Source organism: Falco biarmicus, chromosome 7 (genome assembly GCF_023638135.1).
Source record: "Falco biarmicus isolate bFalBia1 chromosome 7, bFalBia1.pri, whole genome shotgun sequence".
Lineage (NCBI taxonomy): Eukaryota > Metazoa > Chordata > Aves > Falconiformes > Falconidae > Falco > Falco biarmicus.
Genome location: NC_079294.1, coordinates 71,393,332 through 71,421,285, shown reverse-complemented (window position 1 = coordinate 71,421,285; position 27,954 = coordinate 71,393,332). Strand labels below are relative to the sequence as shown.

General features: G+C 46.1%; 1 protein-coding gene across 2 annotated transcripts; it reads right to left on the bottom strand.

Moving 5' to 3' along the window:
* Positions 1-116: 116 nt before the first annotated feature.
* EDC3 (enhancer of mRNA decapping 3) lies at positions 117-27,457 on the bottom strand. Of its 2 annotated transcripts, none has more exons than XM_056345264.1 (7): positions 27,369-27,457; positions 24,806-24,987; positions 23,076-23,389; positions 15,867-16,202; positions 6,777-6,930; positions 4,989-5,206; positions 117-3,831 (listed from the first exon to the last, which is right to left on the bottom strand). In XM_056345264.1, the coding sequence occupies exons 2-7, from the start codon at positions 24,967-24,969 to the stop codon at positions 3,497-3,499; spliced, it is 1,521 nt and encodes a 506-aa protein (XP_056201239.1). In that variant the 5' UTR covers positions 24,970-24,987; positions 27,369-27,457; the 3' UTR covers positions 117-3,496. The 2 variants fall into 2 exon arrangements, with proteins under 2 accessions (XP_056201239.1, XP_056201240.1); XM_056345265.1 differs by having other exon boundaries at positions 27,398-27,443.
* Between the last annotated feature and the right edge of the window lie 497 nt (positions 27,458-27,954).

Below are 27,954 nucleotides of genomic sequence, written 5' to 3'. Positions count from 1 at the left end.
TGACCCCCCCTCGTCCCTGCTCCTCAACCGCGCAGAGCAGCGGGAAGGCTTGCTCCAGCTGCAGTGTCAGGCTCTAGCGCAACAGCGGACAAATAAACAGCTGCACACGAATAGCACACATGAATAGTTGCACTTTTATTTCAGGGCATCCCCCAGTAGTGGCAGGAATTAGTCATTACAAACATTAGGTCACAAATGGAGTATCAAGCAGTGACAGTGCAGTGATCGTCACATGTTAGTGACCAGAGCAGCACTCGTGGGCAGTTCCTAAGATGGTGGTTAAGGTTGGGGGTAGAGACCATATCAAACACAGCTAAAAAAAGTGTTCCATTCTTTGAACTAACTGGTGATGTGAGGAAAGGGGGAGAAGAAGGGACCCAGACCCTTCTCACACCTGCACATAAGATGCATTTCACATGGGTGAGGCCAGTGCTTCCACAAGTCAGCCTGCCAAATGCCCAAATCCACTCTCACCCCCAGAAAGCAAGCACACCGTGAAGTTCAACTGTGTCCAACACAGCCCAGAGCTGCCTGATGTGCCCTAAACACCGCACAAGTAGGGACTGGGAATCCCTTTCCTTCCCTGAGGGTTTGTACCCTTGTGTTGTGCAATACTGCTCACTGTATTAATTTTTTTTGCTTAAACGTGGGGAACCCTATTGCTGCATGGCTGGCAACGCACCGGCGTCTTGGTGCTTCCTGGATTTGTCCAGCAGCAAATAGAGATGTGATTCCAACCGCCATCCCTGCAAAAACATCTTCACCTGGTTCAGTGCCCTCCAGCCAGTGGCACAGCAGCAGAGCGGCAGACAAGGACCCTGTGATGAAGACTTGAATATTTCTACACACCGTGCTCAGTGCATACAGTCTACAGTTTAATGGTCAAACCCAGAAGGGGCAAGAAAAGCTGCAGCCTGGTTCAAGAAAAGCAGGAATAGAAACAGCAAGTTCTCTTACCGAATGTCTTGAGCAAAGGAAGTGAAAGTAAGGGGACTAAAGCTAATGCTACTACAGCAACAACCAAGCAAAGTCATCCACCTTTTTAACCCAGCTGCTGCTTCTCTGCCTGGCTAAAGATTAGATGAAACTGAAACAGCCAAAGAAACAAGGCAGGCAGAGGGAAGCCTAGCATCTGCATGTTAAATATCCAACCACAGTGCTATTCCTTCCCAGTGCAGCTGAGTCAGAACCACAGCTTGTTAAATGCCACTCAAGTTCTAGCTGAAACATGGGTCACCTGAGGAATAGGTGCTCCAGCTTTGCCTTTTCTGCCGGAGAGGAACTGCTCGAGGGCAGAGCTACACCCATCACAGCACCGACAAGCCCTCGAGCCCTTCTGTGTGAGTGCCAAGGCCACTCAGAGTAAGCCGGCAGACACAGTTCAGCCAATCCAACCCTCAGCTGTGACAGAAGCTCAGGGGAACCTGGGGTCCAGACACCGACAGGGGCAGAGCCCTTCATCCTGCTGAGGTAGATACGGCACAGTGCAGGTGGTCTGGCAGGGGAAGAGACCCCAGCGGGCTGTGGGGGTGAGCCCCAGCACCCCCCAGCCTCCTGTCCTTACAGGCTGGGTTTTCCCCCATCACTCCATGCTTCCAGATGACATCAATTACTCCACTGCTTCTTTTCAACTGGGAAAGTCTCTTCCCTCAATACACCTGGCCTTTGTTCTAAGCAGATGAAAGGGAAAGACAAGCGCCTGACCTGTAAATCCTCACTACTCAGAGCACGAGCGGGTCAGTAGGTTTGCTAAGTGGGACTCACCTGCTTAGCAGAGCCCAGCAACAGAGCAGCTGCAACAGCAGGTGACCATTTTTAGATATCCCTGTGCTTCAGCCTCACAAAAGATCCAGCTCTCCTGGAGAAAAGGCACTGTTTCAAGCTCTAAAGCTCTCCCAGATGCCAGGAACAGGGTCTGTGCAGGGTACCAGAAGAGCAGCAGAGCTTCAAGTACCACCCACACTCTTGGCACTGGGAGCAAGGAGGGAGCTGAGCGCCACTTTGCAAGAACAGGGACCCTGCCTTGCCTCTGCCCAGTTCCTCAGAGGGAACAGCTCGCCCTTACAGCACCTCCTGCATCACTCTAGGTTCAGCACTTCCCTGGCTCAGCGGGCACAAAGCCTTCAGAGAGCAGCACAGAGCCAGCATGATGGACTCCCAAAGCCAGCTGAGCTGAGGGTTTCTCAGCTTGTCCCTGCACCAGGGTCAACAAAATGAACACGGGAGAAGATAACCCAATGCCTCCTGGCAGCACGTGGGAAGCAAGTGCTGCACAAGAGCAGTTAGCAGAGCAACCCAGGGCAGATCCTCTACAGTAATTCAACAAAACCCGCCTGCCGTTCCCCTCCAGAAGAGCAGCAGCTCTCACCACACCATCCCCTACAGGCAAACAGGACCCTGTGAGCTGAGGACCCAAGGCCCTCCTCAAGCTGGTTCCCAGCACACAGACACACACACAAGCCCACCCTATACGCAGGCTTTGAGTCCAAAGGGAATGAACGGATCCGTGACCTACTTCCCAAACCACATTGAGTGTAGAAGGGATACTGGAAGCACTGGGGGAAATATCACCTGCACCATACACCATGCAACAAACTGAAGAGTGACACTGCTCTGCTTCACTATCCTTTCCCCAATTCAGCCACTCACTGTGCCAGAAAGAAGGCGGGAAAAAAAGAAAACCAAAAAAACAACCCCCCAAAACCCCCACACAACTATCCTGGAAAAGTTCTTTTCCAAAACACACCTCATTCCCGTATCCTGGGTTTCACCCACTAAGCAAACAAAAACCCAACAAAGTATATAAGCAAGTAAGGCCTAGCTGAGGACATCAGTGTTCCCAGAGCATGTGAAACCTGAGAGCTTCTGCTCTTGACACAAGCTTTCCAAAGAGGGAACGCTCTCCTTGAGGAGCTGGAGGGTCCAGGAGGGAGAGCAAGCTACAACTGCCTTCAGAAACATAAAACAGGGGAGGGGAGTCAAAAAGAACAACGGAATGAAACCACGTCCTCCCTTCTGCTATGACTGCAACAGAAGGTATTTCTACACAATCAAGGGGTGCTGTTCCCACCAGGATGCCCTCGCTGGGTCTATCCACCCAGAAGGACAGAAACACATCTCAAATCTCCAAACCACCCATCACTTGTACCACCTCCACGTACACCCCCTCATTAAAGAGCCTCCCGGCTGGGGCTGGGCAGCAGCAGCCGCCTTCACTGGGGACAGACACCATCATCCTGCATGTTCCTTCATACAATGGCACAAGAGAATGAAAACAGCTTTGCAGGAACATTCACTTCCTCCTCTTTTTGTTTCATTTTATGATTATTCTTTTTTTTTTTTTAAACACACAATGTTTCTTCTGGAAGGAAAATTCTCCAGAACTTCACATCCTTAAGGCGTCACGAGTTTACTAGTCAGGATCCACTGGACAGCTTAATTTGACAGACCTCCTCCTTCTCTCTTCTCTCCCTTCAGAGCCATGGCTGGATGGGCTCTAAGTGGAGTGCAAGGGGATGACGAATTTGCAGCCGAAAGGCGAGTGGTAGTTTATTCCCACTTCTTGAAAGACCTTCTGGGGAATGCCAATGTCACAGAGGTACACGCGCCCTGCCCTCTCGCCCAAGGGCAGGGGCAGGCCCAAGGCCAGCGACCACTTGGCATCGATGCCCTGCTCCATTTCATTTATCGGAGGGTCTATGCTGAGGACGGGTGCCCGGTTCTGGTTGGCCCAGTCCACAACTGCTTTGTACCAAGGCTGATCCCTCAAAAAGGCATTTTCATGACAATCCAGGCAGTTGATCACTAGGTCAACAGGGGTATCTGGGAGATCTGAAAGAAACACAAACACCGCTGAGTGCTGAGGATCAACCTGAAACCACAAACTGAGGCTCAGTGCCTTCCCCCCCTGCACCGCCAGCAGATTTTTCATTTTTGCCTCCAGCACCCACAGTCTCGCTGCATGGTAAGACAGCCTGGTCTTACCTGTTATTGCTGTCATTCTGCAAAAAAGACACTGACACCAATATTTAAAAGCTCTTTAGCACCCTGGAGAACATTCACAGACTCTCAGGTACAAAAATCTCCTCAAGTGGTCAGCACGTGAGCAGCCCTGGATGCTGCTGCTGAGCTGGCTCACCAGTCCAGGCAGCCCAGGGAAGCAGCACTGCTCTCTCTCCGTTATAAAAGGACCATTTTATATTCCACAAGCTGAAAAGAAAGCTATTTTTCTGGAGCACACCAACCAGCTCTGCTATGGAAAGGCAGCTTGAGCTGCACTGCTGCCTGCCCCACTGAGCTCCACCAGTCTCAGTGCACTCACCTGCTCTGTACCACATCCACTGCATTCCTTTTACCCGACAGACCACAAAGTCCTTGGTGCAAAATCGCTTATAATCTTTACTAAGAGGCAAGTAGCTCAGCCAGCACAACACAGCCCCCCACGCCGCCAAAGCGGAAAACATTGTACAGTGCCCTAATTCCCAGGTTTGTTTCTCCCAAGAAGTTTAAATGGACCAGGTTTAAAACGAACACTGGTGAAATGACAAACAGAAGCCAGCTCTCTCACAGAAGATGGAGCATTGGTTTATCCTAGGACATACTAAGAGATGTGAATGTTGACAACTGCTGGGCCTAGTTCAGCAAAGCTGCCTGCTTGATTTGAAGCAGCAGCAGGATGCTCATTTGCTTGCAGTTTCGATGTGCTCGAACAAGGAAGGCCCTTATGCTAAGACAGCGGCTGGCCTGACTCAGATCCACGCAGCAGCTCTTCCATATTTGTTCAAACAGGAAACATCTGCACCAGCACAACCGCTCCAGTGTTGAACCTCTCAAGTGGCTGCTGCCCTGCCAGCCTCCAGGCAGCCACCTGCCGGTGGCAGTGCCACTAGATGGTGCCACCGGGCCAGGCAGGCAGCGGGGAGCCGAGCCGCGCAGGTCTCTGCCAGGTGCGGGGCAGCCCAGAGCAGATCTGCTCCCCAGCCGCTTACCTTTGACGCTGGACACCTGCTGGCCTTGCGTCTTGCCGAAAAGGTTCAACTCGTTGGTGATGGATTCCAGCATCTTGACAAAGTTGGGAAGGAAAAGGATGACGTGGACGTCGTGGTTGGAGAGGTGCCGCCCACAGCTGATCCCCTGGGCCCCCTTCACGTGGGGGCCGCACAGCAGGGCTACCGTAGGCCGTTGATGCACGTTCTTCGGATTCAGCCTGAAACACAGACAAAAGGGGACTGTTAATAAACCCCAGGATCTCCTACCTTCTTCCTGCAAGACAAAAAATTAAAAAAAATAATCACTACAATGTAAATTAGCAGGTGTTTTGCAAATCTTCCGTTGCCTCTGAAGAAGGAACCCACACCCTTTTGTAGTGCTGATGCCAGAGAGCTGCTCTGCCTGCACATTCCCTTCCAGACTTCCTTGCACCCACAGCAGAGAGCACAAGGTCCCGGTCTTTCCTAGCTCAGCATGAAACCAACTCATACTTTCAAAGCAGGGGTATTTGCACTGCTCGTGTAGCAAGCAATTTCACTTTTAGGAGGTTTTTTTCTTTGTCCCTCTGATTTTAGAAGAAAGCTGTCCTATATAACCTTAAAAATATGGGCTGACTTCTCTCGTCAGCAGAACCACAGTTAAAAAAATGAAGAAAAATAATTTCTACTCCCTAAGCCTCAACAACTGCAAAATAAAGCTGATCTATTTAAATGGCCTGCAAGCCACCAAGGGTGGCTTACACTAGGATTTTCAGTTGATAAAGTCAGTGCTGCTCTCAATCAAATGGTCAGGTCCCTGGTAAAGCACTACCAAATACACATATGGAGAGTTAACGCTTACCTTCCATTTCCGGAGCAAATAATTTGGAGCAGCTATTAACAACATAAAAATACACATGCAATTGTCTGCCCACATCAACAGCTATGGTAAGGCACATCGCTATGCAGGCACAGAGCAGACCTTTCAAAGGAGTCAGAACATATATTCACGTGCCAAGCAGTAAGTGCACTCCAAACCTGCTAGCAAACTGGGCCCTCCGAAAGGGCAGGATATTCTCAGTTTTGGTGCAGATGCCTGAAAGCTAAGTTAGCACTGTGAAAAGCTAAGCAGCACTTTGTTTTCATGAGCTGGCTTTTGGTTTTATTGATATAACTAATTTGTACCATGTAAAAACAACAAAGGAAAGGAAGGTTTCCTTATTTGCAAAAAGGACTAGCTTGCTACATATTCCGCAATGGTTCAATCTGCCTTGGGCTACACCTGCATAAAGCTCAGTTCCCTGAAAAAACTCCCACTAAGCAAGAGAGAAAAATCTCAGGTCTGCCTGTTCTGTCTTTAACTCAAGGGATACTTCTGCTTCTGGGACACAGGAGCCAAAGAGAAGCCCTCAGTAAGTCACCCACCCAAGACGGTATGTTCAGCCAGCCCTTTTCTAGAGAGAGGAAAAGAACAGTAAGAACATGGAAACCTACTGTAAGTCTCTCTCCTACTTCAGGAGCTTGAGCCTCACACTTCACCATTTGGAAACAGGCTGATGCAGGAGCTACGACACAGGTCTGCATGGCATTAGGATGAGGGTATTTTTCTTTCAGAGGCAAGGAAGGCAGAGTGGTGACAGCTGCCTCCAGCTGCAGGACCACTGAGGGACTAGAGCAAGCAGCAGCAGGCACTGACTCAAAGGTAACCTCTCCGGCTCTTCTCCCTCAGCCCCACTTAATGGAGCAAGACAAGATGAGCCCTGCTTAGAGGGGGCAAACCCGCAGCAGAGCAAAAGGGAACTGCTTTACCTGTTGGGCCCCCCAAGGAGACTCAGGGCCATCTGACTTGCGCACACTCCTGTCATCTCCAGCCTCCGCTCCAGAGTCAGCCCATGCTTCTCAGCAACTGAGAGCAGCTTTTTGTGAAGCTCGTAAGATACACTTGGAACAACCAGCCCGGAGTCTAGGGTTCAAAGAGAGGGGAGGGAGGAAGACAGAAATGGGTATTATCAGAGATTTTTCCAGAATGCTGCAGACTAGTAAGGTTTTATGTAACAGCACTTAGAAATAATGACAGTGAAAAGGCTTATTAGCTGCTACCAAGGGTCTGCTTTAACCCAGTAATCCAGGTCCCTTCCGAGACCATCAAATGAATCCAAACTAGCGCATCAGAGTCAGCTTACTCTGGGCGAAGCAGAGACAGCTAAACACAACTGCTGGTCTTGGAATAATATGTTTCCACAAAAATTCAGCAGGCACCTGGCAATTCTAGCAATGCATGGACTGAAAAGGCCTTTTTGACTTACAGGTCACCAGTGCTTTAACCCACACTCAAGCACATCTAAATGTTCCTAATCACTGTGAATGTCAGAAGAGCAGCTGTGAACCAGATTTCCCACCAAAACAGCTTGGATGCATTATGCTTCCTGACATCGGTAGTGACCAGCTCCAAACTTCCAGCCCTTAACCCACATATCACAGCAAAACAAGACATCCCACATTTACTAGGGAGACGTCCGCACCACCTGAGCTGTTGTCATGCCAGAAGGGCTGGCTTCAGATACAAAAGCTGAATCATGACACACTGAAGCAGCAGGCAAATGATGCAGCTGAGAGAATAAAGCCTGCAGAAAAATACTTCTCAGACATTTTTGACAGCCTGGTCTGTGAGCCAGGAAATGCTCCAGCATGTGGATGAAGGGAAAACAAACAAGAGAGGTTTTGTTAAGCACTGAGAACAGCGCCTGCAGTAGGCAGCGGTACAATCCTTCCCACTCACTTCTACAGTGAACTTGCCTGGCATCTGCAGGTAAGAGAAACACAAACCTGAACAACTCTTCTGGCTGATTTTTTTATACTTTACTTCTTCCAGGAGGCCAAGCTGACACTGACTTCACAGAAATAAATCCTGCAATAACATCTGTAAACTCTCCTGGAAACAGATACAGAGGATTCCTTGCTGCCAAAAGGTGGATCAGTTTGAGGAAAGCCACAGCAATTTTTCCGTGGTGTGCTGAATAGTGGAGGGCAAGGAAACTGAAAATAGTTACTCATGGTGTACAGAGAGAGAAGCACAAAATGTAAGTGACAGGTGAGAAAACTGCTGCAGCAGCCAGCCAGATATCCCTGAATACCTTCAGCCACAGAAATCAGCTTCTTCATTCTAACTTTTCTCCAAAATAATTCTGATATCCAACCCCTTTTGCTCTGTGTTTAAGGATTTGCAGCACTGTAGAATCAGAAACACGCTATTCTTCCCTAGAAACATCCTCCTGCAAGGCCTGGATGTCCTTAACTGTCTCCCAGCTAAGGAGCAGTGCAGCTTAATTCCCTCCCCATATGGGACAGCCACATAGCTGGAGCACAGCTGCCACCAAGAAAAGCTCTCAGCTCCTGCTGTTCACATCACTCACAAGCACTGCTCTGAGCTAAACAAGCAATCCCAGCAGAGTCCAGCCGGGCAAGGGTTCTGTGAATTTACTGTTAGTTCCTACTCTGGGACAGGCAGATGAGGTGCACAGGAATCGGGCACAATGGGACAAAAAGGTCCAGGACTCAGACCGATGCCTGCTAGAGCTCAGGCATGATGCCAAATGTCAGGCCAAAGCGTGAACTCGGTCCTTCCATCAGCACACACTGCTTCTGCAGTGTTCAACGGCCAGCAGCCCTGACTCACCCTTGCACTCCCATCAGCCGCTCTGCCTCTGAACTCGGGGCAATGGCAGCCACCCAGGTGCTCATCGCAGCCCAGCAGGGCTCGGACCGCCTGCACTAATGGGGAAGAGTCGTGGGAACAAGACATGCTCCAGGGAGAATGCTCTGCAGTGATATGAGCTCAAAGAGGAACAGCCACAGCATATACATCCGCTCAGAGAAGAAACCAGTTACTTGTGGGCTCAGGCTCTTTTGTAGCCAGAACAAACATGTGAAGAACCAGTTGTAACAAGCAAGTATCACATTCAATGAGAAAAGAAGCATACATTTTAATTGTGAGGAATTATTTGTACTGCCCTATTTCCCCAGGGTGCCCCAGTCACAAACCACTAAGTCAAGCTACGGCACAAATGGCAGGTTTTGTACATCTCGAGGTTTTCAGAGTCAAATCGGAGGTACTCCTGCAAGGTAACAGCAAAATGTTGTGGAGCAGATCCTGCTGAATCCTCCTGGCCTTCATTTCTGAACACACCAGCTAGTGCTTTGCAGATAAAGAGGGCCCAAACGTGTTCAAACACTTGACCTTGCATGCTAACTGCTGATTAAGCTACTTCTGCTAATAGTCTTTCATTACATGCAGCACACATGCAAGCATGTTATCAAAGTCATTTCAGACTCCTGATAGCAGCCTCTGAACATTTGGAGTCATAAGCCACTAATAATCCTAAGCCGTCGCACTAGTCACGCACCTGCCCTGTGTTCACACACCCTCTTAGCCTCCAGAGTCACGCAAGGCTCGGCTCTGCCTTTCCCATTCACACTTCTGCTACTTCATCAGGTCTTGTTTTTCAAGCTTGAGGGAGGACTTGGAATGAATGACCTGAGGTCAGGATCTCTCCAAATGGTTTCATGGGATGCATCCTCTGCTAACCTGAAACTGGGGGTCCCAAACTGTACTTTTGCTCCTTCTAATTTGCAGGACCACAAATTCCCTGCTTCGATTATGCACAAACTCTCCAGCTGGAAGGGTGAGTTGATCTACATTCTGTACCTACCCGATTTTAGCAGGACTATTGCCAAGGCCGCCTCTGTACCCATTTACATCTTTCCCTCAATCATTTTCCCCAGACCACGAGCTTTAGTAAACCTGCATTGACCATCAGCTCGATGCAACTCAGTGCCCAGTGGGTTAAAGCAAAGGGGGTAACTGGGAGGCAGGAGGCATGAGATGAACTTGCATTTAGCATGACAGTGCTACACTTTGTCCTAATTGCTCCCTCTCAGAAGCAGGCTTAAATGCCAAGAGAACTTCCCTTCTTCGCACTCACGCAAGGTCCAACCAGTCAGACTGGCTTATCAAAACCAGGCCGAGGGGAGTTAAATAAACTCTGGCAGAAAGCAATCAAGGAGGTGATGTGTAAACCCACAAACAATAACACTACTGCAACAAAACTGAACTCCTGCCAACTTTAATTATGTTTGGGTTGGACAGAGCATCTTTATTGTCTGGTAATGAAGGTAATAAAATAAATTAGCTCAGGCCTTTTAATATTAAATAAATGTATTTTACAGCTGCCTGGAAAAAAAAAAGGCAGATATAGACTAGACACTTTTGTGACATGCAGAGTAGTGCTGAAGCCTGATTAAACACGAAGTATTCTCCATTTATGAGGCACACTCTATACCGGGCACTACCACTGCGAACAAGTTCTCTCCTCAAGTTTTGCTATGCAACGTTACACACATACTGGTTGGATTAAAACACCCTATGCCAGCAGAAGGACTGAGCTAACTCTCCAGAATTTAAGAGGTTTTCCCCAAATAAGCCCAGCGCAACATTGCTGTCAGAATTCCAAAGGCCTGCCATGCTTGCTGTAGCAAAAAAAAAAAGAAAAAAAAGAAAAAAGAGAGTTGTTGCTGGAGTAACTCAACGTGTAAGCCCCATCTTTTGTCTATTTCAGCAGCTCTCTAGCTGCTAAAATAAATACAGGCAAGCTGCAGGAATGGATGAGATGGAACTAGACTTAGGATCTCCTGGAAGCTGTATGTAATGCTGTTAGTTCTTTCCTTTAGCAATAAATAACTCTAGGTTCCAGAGCCACACAGCTTATGGTATAAGATGCGGCTATGTGAAGCAGGTATAACTCTTGCCCAGTTTAGGAAGATGAGGCATTACTTGCAGTCTTTTTCTGGTTGTAAAGCTGGAGCCACCTGCCTGCCAACTCAGCAAAACAGTTACTTGCCCCACAACCATGAATGATTTTCTCCATAACCTTAAGGGCTAGATAATTAAAAATAATGATGACTAAAAAAAGTAAGACAAATTCTTTGAGTTCTGGCTGACCTTCCAATGTCAGCCTCTCCCAGCATTAGTGCACAATTCACCCCAGCTGAGCAAAAAACTGCCTGAGGGACAAAGAGATTTTGCCCCATGACCGCTTTGTTTTCTCCTGCCATTGGACAAAATGAACTTAATTTGCACTCTACTCAAAGATCCCAGAAACGCTTCACACATTCAATATACAGAATCGCTGTAAGGCAGTCATTCATAAACTGAAGAGCTAAAAGCTACAGAGAGCAGAAAAGTCAGTCAAGGACATGGAACACACACACACAAAAAAAAGAGATATACTGTCAGCATCATCCTCACAGAACAGACTCAGCCTTAGTTTTGTAGTCTGACCCTGGCACATAAGCTCTACCTGCTGCACTAATTTACTTCTAAGCGCATATTTTCTTTCATTATCTCCTTACCATAGGGAAAAAAGGTTTCTTGAAGGACAGGCTTGAAGTCTGGTTAGGAGGAGAACAGAGAAATACGGACAGTCAGATTTTTTTGAGCACAGTCCTGCTTTCACTTGACAAGTTCTACAGCAGCCAAGTTCGGAAAAAACCCCCACCACTTACTTTCCAGAAGAGACACTGAGACAGAAACAGCATATTTTCCACACTAACAGCATTAATTAGAAGAGAACCTGCTTCGGACAAAGCCTTACTAGTACATGAGGGAAAGAAATACATACCTTACCTATGTGGCATACAGCTCTCTACCCATTCCCAGTGTGCTCACAAAGACCCTGTCTGGCCAGACACCACTGCTCAAAAAGCCAGGCTTTGGGTACAAGCCCACCGCACACATCTGCACCCCCCTACACTGCAAGGGAAACCAGAAAGGCGAGGTGGTGTGGCATATGAGAATTTCAGTCCCATTTGATGCCCACAGTCCAGGTGAGGGAGGTTTTAATCCAGTATAATCATCACGAACTGGAACCCATGGTATGCATGTGGTACATGCTACCAGTGACTAAACAGAGTTGAGGAAAGGAGAGATGAACTGCAAAAAGGAACCACCTGTACAGCCTGCTATGCTTCAGGTTGTATTATACAGTTACTGACGACAAGCAGAGATACTCCATCCTGCTGCAAACTCCTCTGAGCTCCAACATACCTGCAGAACGCTGGCTTTGCACTTACTGCTACAAGACCTGATCCCAAAACAAGGTGCTGTTCAAACACAGATCATTTCAATGCTGATAGCCAACAGAGGAACCGAGACAGAGCTATGCCAACACACATGAAATTCTCTAGCTGGACAGCTCAAAGCAGAAAAAAAGACAGCTCACACAAGGATCAGCCCTTCCAGGGAGGGAGATTTTTGTTAAACAGTTGCACTCCTCCTTTCAAGCATCATGTAATGCTAAATAAAGAGACCGATCAATAGCAGCCAGCCCTAAAGAGTAAAGACTAATTATATATTTGGAAGTGATTTGTATGTGAAGCCCCAGGAACAGGCTCAGCTCAGTCATGCTCAAAGACCTGGTAAGCTCTATTAGCTTCAGGTTTTCATTTTTGTTTGGAACAGATCCCATCTTCATTCCCTGCTTACTTCTAAAACACATGCTAGTGTACCTACGTGACAGCCGGGCTCCATAAAATTAGCTCTCAGAAAAGCATCCTGGTAGACTGAAGTGTTTATCAAGCTTTGCTTACATCCTACACAAATCAACTTATTTTAGTCAGTAATAAAAACAGACTGGAAGCCCTGCAGATTAGTCTTTTAGAGAACTGGCATCAGCAGTTTGCTGGTTTTACTGCTGCACATCCTGGCTATTCCCTAGATCCACAGAAACATGGCATAAAAGAGCATGCAAGGATTCACAGGCTTCTTCCACAGGTAGAAGAGCTGGATATTAGCTCACTGTCAATCACCAGCATCACTTTTTTTGTGCTATTATAGCAGACAGAATAATCACTGTATCAGCCAGAGTTCTTTTAAGACAATCAAGATTGGACTAGAGTAAAAAATTACAAAGTACTTATTTCTCCTGTAACTAGGAAGTGCTTTTTGCAAGTAGAGCTCCCCTTTGAAGTCCAGGGAAAAGTCTGTAGGGAGAATTCAGAAGCGGAAAGAAAATTTCTGCCACAGATATAGCCAAAATCATGGATTTGGGGCTACTGGCACTCTCATCTCATTTCAGCGGTTGCTGCTCTTTGAGCCACTAAGAGGCAGGCTGCCTACAGTTTAGCATCCTCCTTCCAGCTGCTGAACAAAGAAATCAGGATTTATTCCGCCCCCCCCCCCCCCCCCCCCCCCCCCAAGTGACAGCCCATCATTACTCCAAACACACCGAATATCTTTCTGTCCCTTGGAGGGCTGACTCACTACAGAAAACGCTAGACTGCATGCCAGAAACAGCAGGCAAGTTACAACTGTTTACAAAAGCTTTTGCTAGATAGCCATTAGCATTTCCTAAGTAAAAGTAAACTTCCTCAGAGGACACAAAGGAAGTTACCCTCTGTGGGAAAAATATAGAGAGAAATACAGCACTGGGACACTTTTATCATCATTCACAGGACTGTGAACATGCCTGGCTCAGCACAGGCGACAGGGAACTGTAGTTGTCAATACCCTGCCCGTTGTGTGACATGACAGCTTTTCTTCCAAACAAATCCAGAATTCCATAGGGGAAACTAATCATCCAACAGTAGCTAATGAGGCTAGCAAGACCCTGCAACTACAGAGGGAAGTCGTTCACCACCCTCCCTGCACAGGCTTGCCAAGAACAAAACAAGAAAACAGCAGCCCTTTCACTGTGCTGCTCCCTTCAGCACACTGCAAAGAAAGAGCCAAGAGTTTCCATAGTGAAAGACGATGGGAGTTTAGCAAACATGATTTCATTTTCACCCCCTGAATTTACTTACTGATGCTTGCTGCTTATTGCATGTCAGAATCCTCCTCCCAGGAACTGTACTGCTAGAACACCGTATTAGCCATACTTCTCAAGCTGGCAGCTAACAGTAGGTTAGCTTTTGTTTCAGACTAGACATACACAGAGGCCCCGTCTCCTCTAAACAAGCCAGCTGGAAGATGAATTGACAAGTAGTAAACTTAAAAAATAAAAATAGTAAATCACATACAAAAATGAAGAAGCGCTTATTCACACAGCACACAGGCATCTGGTGGAGCTTCTTGCTACAGGACACTCTGGAGATATTGAAAGCTTGCACAGATATAAAAAGCAGTAAGTTAAATTAAGCAGAAGGAAAAAAAACCTTCATCAAAAGCTATTAATATTGAACTAACACTTCTGCTTCAGGAAGTCTTAAAATCATGAAAGACAAAGCACTCAGGAGAAAGTCTCACTGCACGTTTACTCTGTTTTTTTCACTTTTCCTTATAAGTATCCTTGAAAACACAATACTGAGCTGGACAAGCTCTGATACGACCCAGTATGTTTTTACCTCATTCAAGAGCAGAACAGATCCACAGGAAGATGGATGATATGAATGGAAAAAATTATTTTTTTTTTAAATAAAAAGCAGCAAATCATTACAAGTGAATCAGCTTTCTCCTCTAGTGTTTCACCACCCAAACGGAGTTTCTGGGCAGAGAAAGAATGACAGATCAAGGACCTGATCACACTTCTGCTCAGTGACCAGCCCACCCAGATACCAGCTATTTAGTGTCTCTCCACAAAAAGATCTGAAATTTTATTTCATCCTGATGTAGAAAAGAAGTGTTCCTGGAATGCCAAAGCTCCTTCACTCCTACATTTTTCAAGTGCTAAAAAGCATGCAAACAGAAGGCAGGACACCACAACTAGACTAAAATTACAGGAATTGGCACCTAAATGTAGCATAAAGCACATATGCTGTACTTGATAGCATGTATATATACAGAAATAAAAAGATTCCTTGTAGTAAAATCTATTCACACACATAAGCAGCTCCTGTTGAAAGCACCATTATCTGGTGCTTGGCCAAAAAAATATACTACTGAACATAAAATGAGAACAATTCTACCCTTCCCCAGAGCCATGGATTAGGAGCTGAATAGTTATTCTCTGCACTGTGATGTTAGGAGTGCTGCCTCCCTGCAGCCAGGCAGCTCACTGATCCATCCCGCTGCCTTCACCTCCCCCCAAGAGTCTATGCAGTGGCAGCAAGGACCAGAAATCAGACTTGCAAGAGAACATCTGTGCAGCAGCGGGCACCAGTGAGCTAAACTAGTTTCCCCTGATGATACACTTCATGAATACTTCAACTCATGCATCTGCCGTGAAGTTTTTCTTTCCTTTTACAGTTAAGATGAAGGTAAAGCAAAGGACAGAAAGACACAGCTTGCTCTCAGCACACTCTCAATCTTTCACACAGCAGCAGTGGGCAGTAAGTTGCAGGGAGACCCACATAAAATGCGTTTTGTACAATGAATGTTAGGAATTAGGGCTGGGAAGAGCCAGAACTGTTTAAACATCATTGGTGTAAAAAGAAAATTCTGCAAAACCATGCAGAAATATGTAACTACCAGCCAAGGAATATCAGGAGCACATGACATCTACTTTTTATCAAGAAAGCACAATGACATGCTACCATGTACCAGAATCCTGAGACCATCCCTCCCTCTCAAGAGCCAGCCATCAAGTCCATGCAGGTTCATCATGCTACTGAAATCAAAGGATTCAAATGGCTCCTATTCAGTTTACATTCTTGTTATCCAACTATCGGCTTTGTTCCCTACTGCAAAAACACTTACCTTGTTGCCCTATCTGAATATATTTTATCTCTGATATATTGCAAAAAAAGGTTATATGTAGATACAAGGCACAAATCCAACTTTATGTAAATGAACACCCTTGCTTGTACCACATTAAGCTGATAAGACACCCCTTGGGGAAAACAATCCAACACATATGCCCCAGAAAAGTGGCAGAGTTTGCATCCTTATCAGTAAGGGACATGGCATACCCGTACAGAACTCTTTGCTAGCATTCTGGGGTACGACAATCCTTCTGTAGACTATGGGCTCCGATTCCAAGATGTTCTCATCGTGCCGATAGCGAGCTGGTTTCTCATTTGGGGTCCCCCGGGAACGAGTGCCACTCCTCCTCTCGTAAGTTTCAATCTCTTCAAACACAGCTGCCTTGTCAAAAAGGGCCAGGTTCCCTTCAAAATCAAAATCTGTGTCTGGGATTTCGTCAATGTCATCCCCAAAGCATTCATCATCTTTGCTCTTCATCTGCCCGTTTTTCAAGCCACTCTTCTTTGGAGTCACTTGGTTTGGATGACGGCTGCTGGATGACCCTAAACCAAAATAAAAGCAAGTTGAAAGTGTGTCGTAAATGGAAAAAGCCACATTTGCTCATACAGTTTCTCAGCAAATTTTGTGAGAGAGAGGAGCTCGTGCTTGCAGTCCACCAACTCAAAGGATACACGCTTCCCAAAGAAGCTACAGCCCTCACCTTTGGCATTACTCATGCTAAGATAAGCTAACAGAAAAGAGAACAAAAGCATCAGGAGAGAGACTTTCAGGGACTTTCCATCTCAGCAAGGTTAGAAAAACAAGCTTGACCACAGTAGCAAAAGAAGTGCATCTCCACTTTTTTTTAATTCAACATGGTGTCAACATTAGTGATAAGATAATAAGCTAGACATGATCTAGGACAGTTTTTCTCCTATACTGAGCTCATGTTCACTCAGGCATGTGGCCCAAGACTTTCTCTGGAATTTCCCTAAATTTCAGAAACTAATGTAGGTGTTTAATTCCATAACAGGCTGACCACCTATTAATGATCATTAAAGGAGAACTTAAAGCCCTGAATATAAAGCATTTCTTTCTCCTTGCACTTGCTACCATTAAGTACACATTTCTGTAGTGATATAAAGTCCACTTCCTTATTCCTAGTTCATTATTCTACTTAATTCATCACCTTGCATGTTTAAGTACACTTCTTTCCAGTCACAAGAAATTGTGAAAGCCTGATTTCTCTGGAGTAAGACAGATGAAAGTTTCCTCATTGTCAGCTTACAGCTGGAGCCCAAGGACTGATACAAACCCACGTGCAATTATAAGGCCAATATATCCCTTTACTTGCTTATTTGTTATGCTATCATTCAGGTCACCCCTACAAACTCGGGTCCAGACAATACTAATCTGTTTGCTATACCTATTGTTAAATATGCAATTAGTAGAAAATATTTCAGGCTAACTTCAGCAATTACAGGTATCACATACAGTGTCCAACAGATGGAGTAAGAGTTACTATGCCAAAACTGCTTCCTCTACTAAAGTATTTCTTATAGTTTAAGACAATCACTTTTCTGAGTAATTTCTACGAATGAATTTATTGACAGAAGCCATTTGATAACACAGAAACAAATCATCACCAATTTACTAGGATGATGTGTGTTCTTTATATACCCCCTCCATAAATAAAAAAGCAGCATTTCTTTGTCTTTATACATTATTTCCCATCAGTAAGAGAAGACAGGAAGAATTTCAAGTCATCTAAGGATACTTAGACAATACCCCAAAAAGATCTGCAATAGGCACAACCTTCATGGCATCCCACAAAGTTACTTGTCACCTTTGTAAGTGCAGACAAGTCTAGCTTGACCTTGACAAACCCCTCCTCCTTCCCCCTGCCTGGAAAGGCTTATCTGTAACCTTGGGTTAGACCGGTGGAGCAGTCGCAAGCTGCCAAACAAACCTGAGCTCTGGTTTCCCACATTTCCCAAGCGTGAAATCCTCCACTCCATCACCAGGAACAGCACTTCCCTAGAAAGCGAAGGGCCTTCCTCCTGTCAATTGTTTCTACAGGAGCGTTCATTCATCTCAGGGTCAGGACAGGAACTGCTACACTCAAAACCAACGTGCCGGTTTTGGCCAAGTTAACAAACAGAACTCATCTCTCTATAGTAAAGTTATTCAGTAGCTCAATTACACAATTTAAATTGCTGCCATTAACTCCAGAACACCCTTATGACCACCTGAAGCCTTTACAGAAAGCACTACAAAAACAGACTGGAGCAGAGCATGCATCCCTGGAAGATACAGATGGGCTTGCCTGTGGCTCTCAGACACTTACCATGGACTTTGTGAGCTCTGAAAAATTTGTTATACAGCGTGATACTAAGTTCAATAACACCATATCTAACTTATGCCATGCTGAAAGATGGCTTGCTAAGGATATATACCTGGTTTTATTCTCAACTAGGAATATGCTGTCTCAGTAAGGATCTTACTCCATTTATTTTTCCCCGTATTTTAGACAGCATGTTGCTTGTTTGTTCTAGAGAACTGTTTAAGTGACTAGCCCGAAAGCTTTCCCAGCCCCACAGCAAGAAAGGTCTGTAAAAAGCTCAGCGGCTCCTTCTCTGGAGCCTGTCTCAAGTACTTGAGCAAAGCAAAACAGAACCAAACACCCTAAACACTCCCTCTCAAAAAACTTCTTCAGCTTTAGTCTCCAACCATGCCATAGTCCAGCAACAACCAAAGCACACACAGGAAGTCAGTGTCCAGTTATTTCACACCTTGAAAAGCCAGAGATAAGACCCGAAATCTTCAAAGCTTTGCAAAGTCATCACTCCCCATTAAAAAAAAAAAACAACAACCACCAACCACACACCAAACAAAACCAAAACAACCCAAAAAAGCCCCACAATGACAACTCTCCTGGTGCAAGTCCTTTATGGTTCTGGGGTTTTGGTTTGTTTTAAATACGGCAAGAGTTTGAGTGCTCAACTTATACCAGTTTAAAAAGTTTTGCTCAAGCATCCCTAGCAAGCACTGAAGAGACTGGAAGAATCAATTTTTCCCAGCTTTATCACCTGGCCTAATGAAAGATGTTAGCTCTTCCCCTTCTTCTCCAACACCATTATAGCTATAGCACTGCTATGTGAAATAAAAGATCTTAAAGGGCATCCAAGAGATTCATGAGTATAACCTGAAAGGAGGCTGTGGCGAGGTGCGTGTCAGTCTCTTCTCCCAAGTAACAAGCGATAGGACAAGCAAAAACGGTCTCAAGTTGTGCCAGGGGGCTTTTAGACTGGATATTAGGAAAAATTTCTTCCTGAAAGGGTTGTCAAGCCCTGAACAGGCTGCCCAGGGAAGCAGTTAAATCACCATTCCTGGAGGTATTTAAAAGACATATGTAGACATGGCCCTTAGGGACACGGTTTAGTGGTGGACTTGGCAGTGCTGCGTTAACCATTGGACTTGATGATCTTAAAGGTCTTTTCCAACCTAAATGATTCTATGATTCTACAAAGTTATGACAGCTAACAGCATAAGTCTCTTGCAGCAACACAGCTACCCTGCCTTCTAACCTCACTGCATCATGAAAATCCCTGACTACAGCACAAAGCCAGTTACTTCTTCAAAACAGCAGTATCAGTACAACAGCCAGCATGAAATACTTATTCTGCACATACTGGAGCAACTGAAACTAGCAGCACAGCATTGTGTGGTCAGCGCTGCCACACTTTGACAATACTATTTATAATAATTTTAAATTACTATTAACTACAGGCAGTTCATTTTCAGACAGTGATTTTCAAGCTGCTGGAGACATCAAGGAGTTTTTACATAAAAACAACTGGGTGAGTGCAATACACCTTTTGCCAAGAAGCCACTGAAGGACAGATAGTAGAGTTCAAGAGTTGCTGGTGACAAAACATGATTTAGGACAGAGGAAAGGGTAAGGCTTTCTGGCGAGCAGAATTCCAGTATGCAAGCTGTGACCACTCATTTACATGCATAGTTTTGAGAGAAAGGAAAAGCTTTTTACTAACGCACAACTTTCTCTTCTGTGAAGGATCCCCAAACAAAAGCTGACAAAAACCACTCTGAAGTTGTGTACAGCTTGGTATGGAGCTTGCAACTGCCATTACTGACAAGGGAACCGCATCCAACACTGCTGCTACCAGCCGCACAAGACCAACCAGACCCAGCCAACACAATGGGCTGAGTTCTCCCAACGCTCGCAAACTCCAGGTCAAAGCAAGTCAAGAGACTCTGAATTCAGATGAATAAGCTGGAGCCTACACTGAACACAATGGCAAAACAAGCATGCTTCTTGTGTCAATGTCAAGTGTTATGACAACTCAGTCTGTTCCTGTTACCCAACAAGAGTTTTTACACTCATTGCCAGATTCTTCTGCAAACAACTCCACGCTACCCTCAGCTGACCTGAAAAGCAAAATGTGGAGATAGATCCACCGCCATGCAGTGGATCCAGGGGACAGAAGCAGCTGATGTGAGCAGTATGTTAATGCAGCTTTTCATTCTGTCAGCATTTGAAAAGCTGCAAGAACAATGGCTGGAAAGCTCCCCAGGCTCCCCTGCAGACACAATGAATGGGAGCCAAGACCGCACCTCATCAAAACAAGACATATCGGCATTGTGGTGGGCAGCTCTCTAATCCATACCAATGGATGCCAACTCCAAAATACTGCTGACCCACACAACTGGCTGTCTTTTCACGGACTGTGTTACAACCTCGGAATAGAAGTTGCTCAGAACACAGCACAGGCCTCCAACGAACTCCAAGCGGTTACGTGGTGCTCCTCTTAAAGCATCTCCACCTGGACAGGCAAGACGACTGGCAGCTAATTTCATTCAGGGAAAAGAGAAAAGCCTAAAAAGAGGGCAAGGGGATGGCAGGGAAAACTCAGGCAGAAGAATCTGAGATAAGGCTAACAGGAGAAGTGTCCATTGCCTTCCAGGGCACTAGCGTGACACACCAGACCAAGCCGTTGCCTGAAAGCTGCTACTCACAGCTGCGCTTGCCTCCATGGCCTAATCCAAGCAGCTACAGAAAGCCAGTCCTTCCAGTCCAGCTCCTTCGGATCGCAGCTTCCAGCGCCTCTGCCCTGTGTGTGTATGCATGAAGCTTATTAAGGAGAACAGCACATGGCTCCCCATCAAGCTGGCAGCTTGACGCTGCACAGAAAAGCGCCTCCCTCAAAAGATAAACAATACTTCCCAGGCTTTTTTTGTTCCTTAGGAAAAAAAAACTTTCATGTATAGCACACAAGCAAATGTAAAGTCCCTAGTGAGCTGGCCGCCTTCCTGCAAGATCCCTGTGGGAGCTTTTGCTGCCAGCCCTGGCATGAACAAGCCTGGTGCCAGCACGGCACAGAAGCCATTGTTGTGAAACCTGCGTTGAAATTTGTTGTTTATTGATTCTTGTCACACAAGTACTTTGAAGAGGGAACTTTGTCCCTGACTTAGCACGCTAAAGGGCATCAAGAGGTCAACTTTCAGCTGTAATAAACCCTGTATGTCTTAAGTTCTAGATGACATCTCAGCCCACTCTTCCCGGATGCCTGTACTCAGCACCTCCATAGAGCCAGGACCTCCTCCATCCCCCTGCCAAGATTCAAGCATCATTTGCCCTACTCTCCAAATACACACATTTTGGAGGGTAAGAGTTTACTTCTCTACCTCACTTGTTCTAAAACGAATCCAAGCTAACAATAATCTACAGCTAGCACCTTGCTCAACTTCTTTCAAAATCCGTAAAAGAAAATCTGACCTCCTGTTGTGCTCATGTAAAACCAACGCAGGCTATTTATGGACCCAAGTGGTCTGAAGCACTCACTGCTCACCCCAGACCTACCAGACACTGACAAAACAGCGGTGAGGTAACCCTCCTACACACTCCATTCAACCAGAATAAAACAAAGCAGAAGTTATTTTAGACATATAGGTAGCTGACATTGAAGTTTGAAAAAGTTTTCCTAAGAACAACCAAAGTAACATACTTAAACAACTAACTGGAATTTAGGAAGAGCTGGGGAATCAAAAAAACAAAGTTAAACCTAAAGGAGTCACAGCTCTCTTCCTACAACAAGTACTACACAGTATTTAAGCCTGGGTAGAAGTAAAACACTCAAAGCCAGACAGGCTTGAAGATGGTCACCAGGCACGCCAAGGAGTGCACACCTCCCCCTCCACATTGTTCTAGCCTTTCTCCTCCCCTCAACCCTATTTGGCAATCATTTAAAGAAGTGAATATGAAAAGAGTTGCAACCCTTTCAGAAAATAATGCAGCTGTTGGTGGGGGAGGAAGACTTCCAGAGGTCCAGGCATTTCTCCACAAAAATACACCCTTTGATCTCCCCGTTTAACTGGCCTTGCCCACCTTGGTTTTGTTTCTTTTCTAAACACAAAAGAAAGGGGAAAAAATGAAGTCATGGAAATCCTCTGGATACGTACTGATGCTTCAACAATTAAGTCATGGAAATATTCTGGATATATATACTGACATTTCAATAATTGCATGATGAAGATCTGGAAAGGAGCATAGCCCAGGGGACTTTAAGAAGAGAAGAACATATTCAGTTTTGGCACAGCATGAGAGCTGGCTGAAGATTTTATGAACAGAAATAAAAATAACGGATGCTTGACTTTGAGATGCGCTGATTGTATCTTTACATCATCCCCATTACAGCCCGTTAATTTGTATTTTTAACAACACAGCAAATAACATTTGTAATTAACTTGCAGGGTGATGTTGTAATAGGTTATGGTTATACAGGCTTTAAATAGAAAAGCTTTATAATATTGCAATTTGTTTCCAGTTCCTTTTAGAGGAAAGACGGAGGCTGGCACTTGGGCAATTTTCAAATAGGAAAGACGGGAGGAATGAGGAAATCGCTGTAACTGGCATTATTCAGCTCTACAGTTTCTAACATCTGATGCTGGTGAAGCAGAATAACACACAGGGTGGGACAGGGAACATCTCCACTAATTAAACCTGAATATTCACCTTAACAAAAAAATTGTTAAAGAACTATTTGCTTTTTAGGTAAACAGGCGTCACCCACACTTCTCAGAAATGCTGCAGTAAAGAAAACACCAGTACGTTGCTCTTCACACGCTCAAGATTGTGGATGAGATTGCATCACCATCTAAGCATAACAGATCTGAAGATAAGTGCCAGACATTTGGAAGATCTGTACTTATAATACTTTGAAGCACAGCTTGTGAAGTCTTTCTCCTCACTGTTTAACTTCCTCTTCTCCAGACCTTCAGGTGGCAACACAAGCATAAAAGCAAACAGAGGAAAGTTTGCAGCACTGTTTGAAACGTTCTTGCCAAAAGAGGGAAGATGTTGCAGCAGTAACTCAGGTAGGCAAAAAGGAAAGCTGCAGGATAACACCCATACTCACAGGAATTGTGTCTACGACGGAAGCCTTTGGATTGTGTCAGTGTTTCCACGTGTCGATCCATGTAGCTCTTGGAGCACTGTTGCTGTGGAGAGATGATAATATCCTGATTCTTCCCGTCTGTTCTCCTTGGGATATTCTGCGGGGCACTGCTGGAGATGGGCTTCTTTAACACTTTCCCGGTGCCGTTCTGACTGGGACCCACTTGGCATCCAACCCCAGGGATGCCCATTTCTGTCTGCTGCAGATCCCCACACTGTCTGCTGTCCCCTGGCCCTGGGATCTCCAGAATTTTCAGCTCCGTAATGTCACCTGCCCTAAAAACAGGAAAAGAAAAGCAGACATTCAGGAACTTAGCATTCCAGGTACCTCTGCAAAACATAACCCCTATAAAAAAATCTGCAACAATGTACAGTGTTTTTTTTCCAATGCCATTATCAATAGAAACAAGAAAAAATAAAGTATTTTAATTCTTAAGCATAGAGAATATTTCCACAGACATCAAAATATTACATGGAAATGGCAGTAATCTTCAAAACAACAATGATTATTTCTATACTGCACCTGGATTTTATTTGAAAGGTTGTTCCCAGCTGAAACGGGAATCAGTCAAGCAGAAAATGGAATCAACTGGCACAGATCTTTGCAGAAATCTGCAGTAATTTAACAGTTTCTAGACAATATAATTAATCTCAGCCCTGAGGCTACTATTACTTTTAATCTGTTTCTACAGAAAGCTACCCTTAGATTAGTGCAACTCATGCTCAGATAAGGATGGCACTTCCCACTTCCTCAGAAAAAGGATACGGAAACTAATGTAGCACAAGCCAAAATGAAACACAAAAGTCATCATTTGCAGTGATTGCAAGAAAAAAAAAATCATCAAAAATTAATGTCTTCTATTTTAAACTTTGTCCAACTGGGATACAAAAGTAGCCAGAGCTTGCTACAGACGTTCACACTTCTGGAAGAATATGGTTATTGTCTCTCCCCACTGTCTCTCTTTAAAATCCAAGGGGAAAAAAAAAATAGACTTCAGGGAATCAATCTTATTAAAAAATCAGTGACTCAGTCTTAACTATCACAATATGCCAGGTAACAGGAAAATTTCCAGTGAAGAGTGACTCTTTATTTATTCTTTTTAAGCACAGTGTTACCAGGAGCTGGTGGGAAAGAACTCCTGAGAGCTACAACTCCCTCCTGTCTACACAGAGGAAAGAACGTAGCAGGAGGCAGAGGGGATGGAGCTGGATTTAGTCACTGCATTTAATTGTATGAGGGCAATAATTTTAAGTGATCTACCACTCTGCCTTCTCTTCTGTCATACTTTAATTAGATATAGTATGCATGCTGAGAGCAAAGCTTTAAGAGAGTATGCCATCCTTCTCAGCTGCCCAGAAACCTAACAACAGCGTGTATACACAAAATACATATACAGATACACAAACCTATATATATATATACACACATACACACACACAGTCTCACCCACAAATAACCTCCAAGTGTGAGCTACACCATTTCTAACACTAGGATCACAGAGCCAGAAAATAACCTCCTGCGCACAAACTAACAGAAACATGAGAGGCACTTCTCATCCAAAGATGCTCAGTGGCAGCAGGGAGATTTAAGGCAAAAAACTAATGTCTGGGGAAAAAGAAAACAAAACCAAACATCCAGACCATCACAGACCCTGCCTGAAAAAAGGGAGGGGGGGAAAGGATGACACTAACCTGAAGGTGACTTCTGGCACGAGGCACTTGACCCCATTATGGAAGGGCCGCGTCAGGGAAATGGTCTGGCTGACCTGATCCACAGCAGACACTCGTCCTTGGTAGACTCCCAAGCTTTCTCCACAATTAATTGACACAATGCTCCCGAGCCAGTCCGTAGCCATATTTCTGGCACACAATTGCTGTGAAGAGACACAGGCCTGGCTGTAACAAGATGCAGAAAGTGACAACCTGAATCAGCACCAACTGCATCCCCCAGCCCAGAAACCTGGCTCCCACCCAGGCTCCAGCTTTGTCAGCTTCTCTCTTCTTTGTGGGTGGAAATAACATCCATACAGACACTGGCAATCACAGCGAGCGTGTAAATCCCTGGATGGGGCTTCGCCTATACAGTTGTTTGTAATGCAGATCACTGTTTGTATCATTAAAGGAATAATTTTCTAACTGAATTCAAGACCAACAGCTTCCAACAGCAACATTTAGTCCTGTCTGCGGGCATGCTCCCTATAATTTCAAACAGAAATTTTTTTTCACTTCCCTTTTTAAAATTTTGACATCTGAACACTGGGGCAGGACAGCTTTTGTGAATACTCAGCAGTGAGAAGATTGATCTCTGCACTTACAAATGAGAACCAACACCTTTAATGGAACAGACAGATACAGAGGGGAGGGAAAAAAACCCCAACACTGGAGTCCAGGACAAAAGCCTTCATGCTCTCCAAAGCCAGGAGTATTAATATTACTGACACAATTAGATAAATGAAAAAAGAAAGTTGCACTCCTTTCTAGTGCCAAGTCCTACCAGAATACAGGGGGAAAAACACACTTTATTTAGTTAAGATGCTCAGTCCCACGTAATTCCCTCAGTTTTGATGCTTGACTGAACTTGTATCAACACACTTTGAAGCAGCTAAGCACATCTTTTGATCTGAGATTTCTTCCTCCAGACAAAGAACACAGGAAGATGACAGGCTCACTAGCATCACGGTAGCGTGGAGGAGCTGACAAGCTCATAAATGAAAATTACTACCGTATACATTTGCCTTTCATTCTGTAATTGACAGTAACAGGGAGAACGCTTAATATTTACTCTACAGAACACAAAGACAGAAAGCACAGGAGATAACCCAGGAAGATTAACATCAGTATATAAACCACATTTCTGTGAGAGTCATTTTAATTGTCTTCAAGCCCTTCCTGTCCCAAGCTTCTTGGAAAAAGATGCAAGGGAAAAAAACCTGGAAATAACTAGGATGTATACATGCTGCCAGAAAAAAAACCTCCTCACTTCCCTCAGCTTTCAGGGGACTGAAAACAGGACACTTCAAAGTTAAGTGAACGCTAGATTTGGTGACCAACCCATAAATTTGTCAGAACCATCCTCCTCTCTTTCCTGTTTCTGTGTATTTATATTAACCCATTATAACAATGTCTGGATTACAAAATGACAGCTGATAAAAAGTACTTTCAAAACACAGATAACACATCCCCAAGTATCTCCAGTAAAACTAAAATTTCACTCCCTTTCCTGTTTTTTGTATCTCTTTTTGAAAACAAGGGAATGAGTTCAGTATGTCCTACCATCTTTAGAAGGATTCTTTACAAAAAATAAGTCTCCTTTACCAAGTAAAAAAAAAACCAAAAAGTCTAGGTTTGCATACAAACATAAACCAAACCAAGGGAAACTCCTCATCTCAAAGGAGATTCTACCACTTTGTGTGCAAATCATTTAGAAGAGAGAATGAAATACCCATGCAGTGAACAATTTACTTCATCACATGTGAGAAACATGAGCACATTTGTTTGTTTACATACAAGTGGAAAGTCAAACCTCCTGTCTAATATTGGGTTATATTCCAGGGTTTTTTCGCACAACTGATATCTTGTATTCCCCCACACGTCTTATTTCAAGTGGGTATTTTTGAAACACCTGACATTCTTGCAAGTTTCAAAAGAAAGTAAAATCAGAGCGTACTCAAACATGCATGCAGCACTTTAATAGTTTGTAAGCAACAACTTAGCATGTGGTGAGTCAATAGCTTTGCACAACGGACACTGCTGGTTGAGAATAATGCCACTGTGCACGTTGTCTCCAGCTGCTAGATGAGTTAGCACCGAGGTGGCTTCTTTCAGTTACGAGGAAAGCAGCCACAGGGCCCACCCGCTCCGTCCGGGGGGGACCAGCTGGCGTGGGATACACGCTCCCAGCGGGGCTCGGCTCCGCCGGCTGGGCCCAGGCCGGCCCCCGCCGCAGAACACAGGCCCCCAGAAGTAAACACAGGCCCGCTCTGCGCGGAGCCCAGCTAGAGGCCTCGGTGCCCCGGGCGGGCAGGCGCTCGGCCCAGCCTCCACAGGCCCTGCCCTGCCCTCCCCAGCCGCTCCCCGGCCGCAGCCTCCCCACGGCGGCCCCAGGCAGGCCAGGGAGGGCCCGGCGCCACGGCCGCGCCTCACGGGAGGGCCGAGCGAGGCCCAGCCCCCTACCCGGGGCCCCGGCTCTTCCCGGCCCGCTCCCGCCGGACCCCTCGGGACGAGGGGACGGGGAGGGGGAGCGCCCCCGCCTCACCTGCCCCCGCCGCTCGCTCCCCGCCTCACCCGCCGCCTCTCCGCCGCAGCGACGCTCGGCGCTACCGTCACTTCCTGCCCCGCGCCCCGCCCGGGAGCGGCGCTCCAGCCACCGCCGGGCGACCATAGAGAGGCGCGGAGGAGTCGCTGCTCGGCGCATGCGCAGTGCGACGGCGCGGCGGGAGCCGGGGCCGGGGGGCGGCTGCGCCCTGCGCGCGCGCGGGACGAGCGGCGGCGCCCGTGCTGCGAGCGCCGAGCGCGTGCGCGGTGCGGGGCCCGGCACCCCCGGCACCCCCGGCACCCCCGGCACCCCCGGCACCCCCGGCACCCCCGGCACCCCCGGCACCCCCGGCACCGCGCCGCCATCGCACCGCCCTCACACCTCCAGTGCCTTCCGCGCACCAGCACCCCTCCGCCATGCGTCCAGCACACCTACGTCACGTCTACATCACACCTCCATTGCCTCTGTGACCTCTGTCACACCCCGTCACTGTTGCCTCACGTCCTCCATCAGCTGTCACCTCCATCCCACTCCAGTCACCTCCATCACATCCCTGTCACCTCCATCCCACCCCAGTCACCTCCAT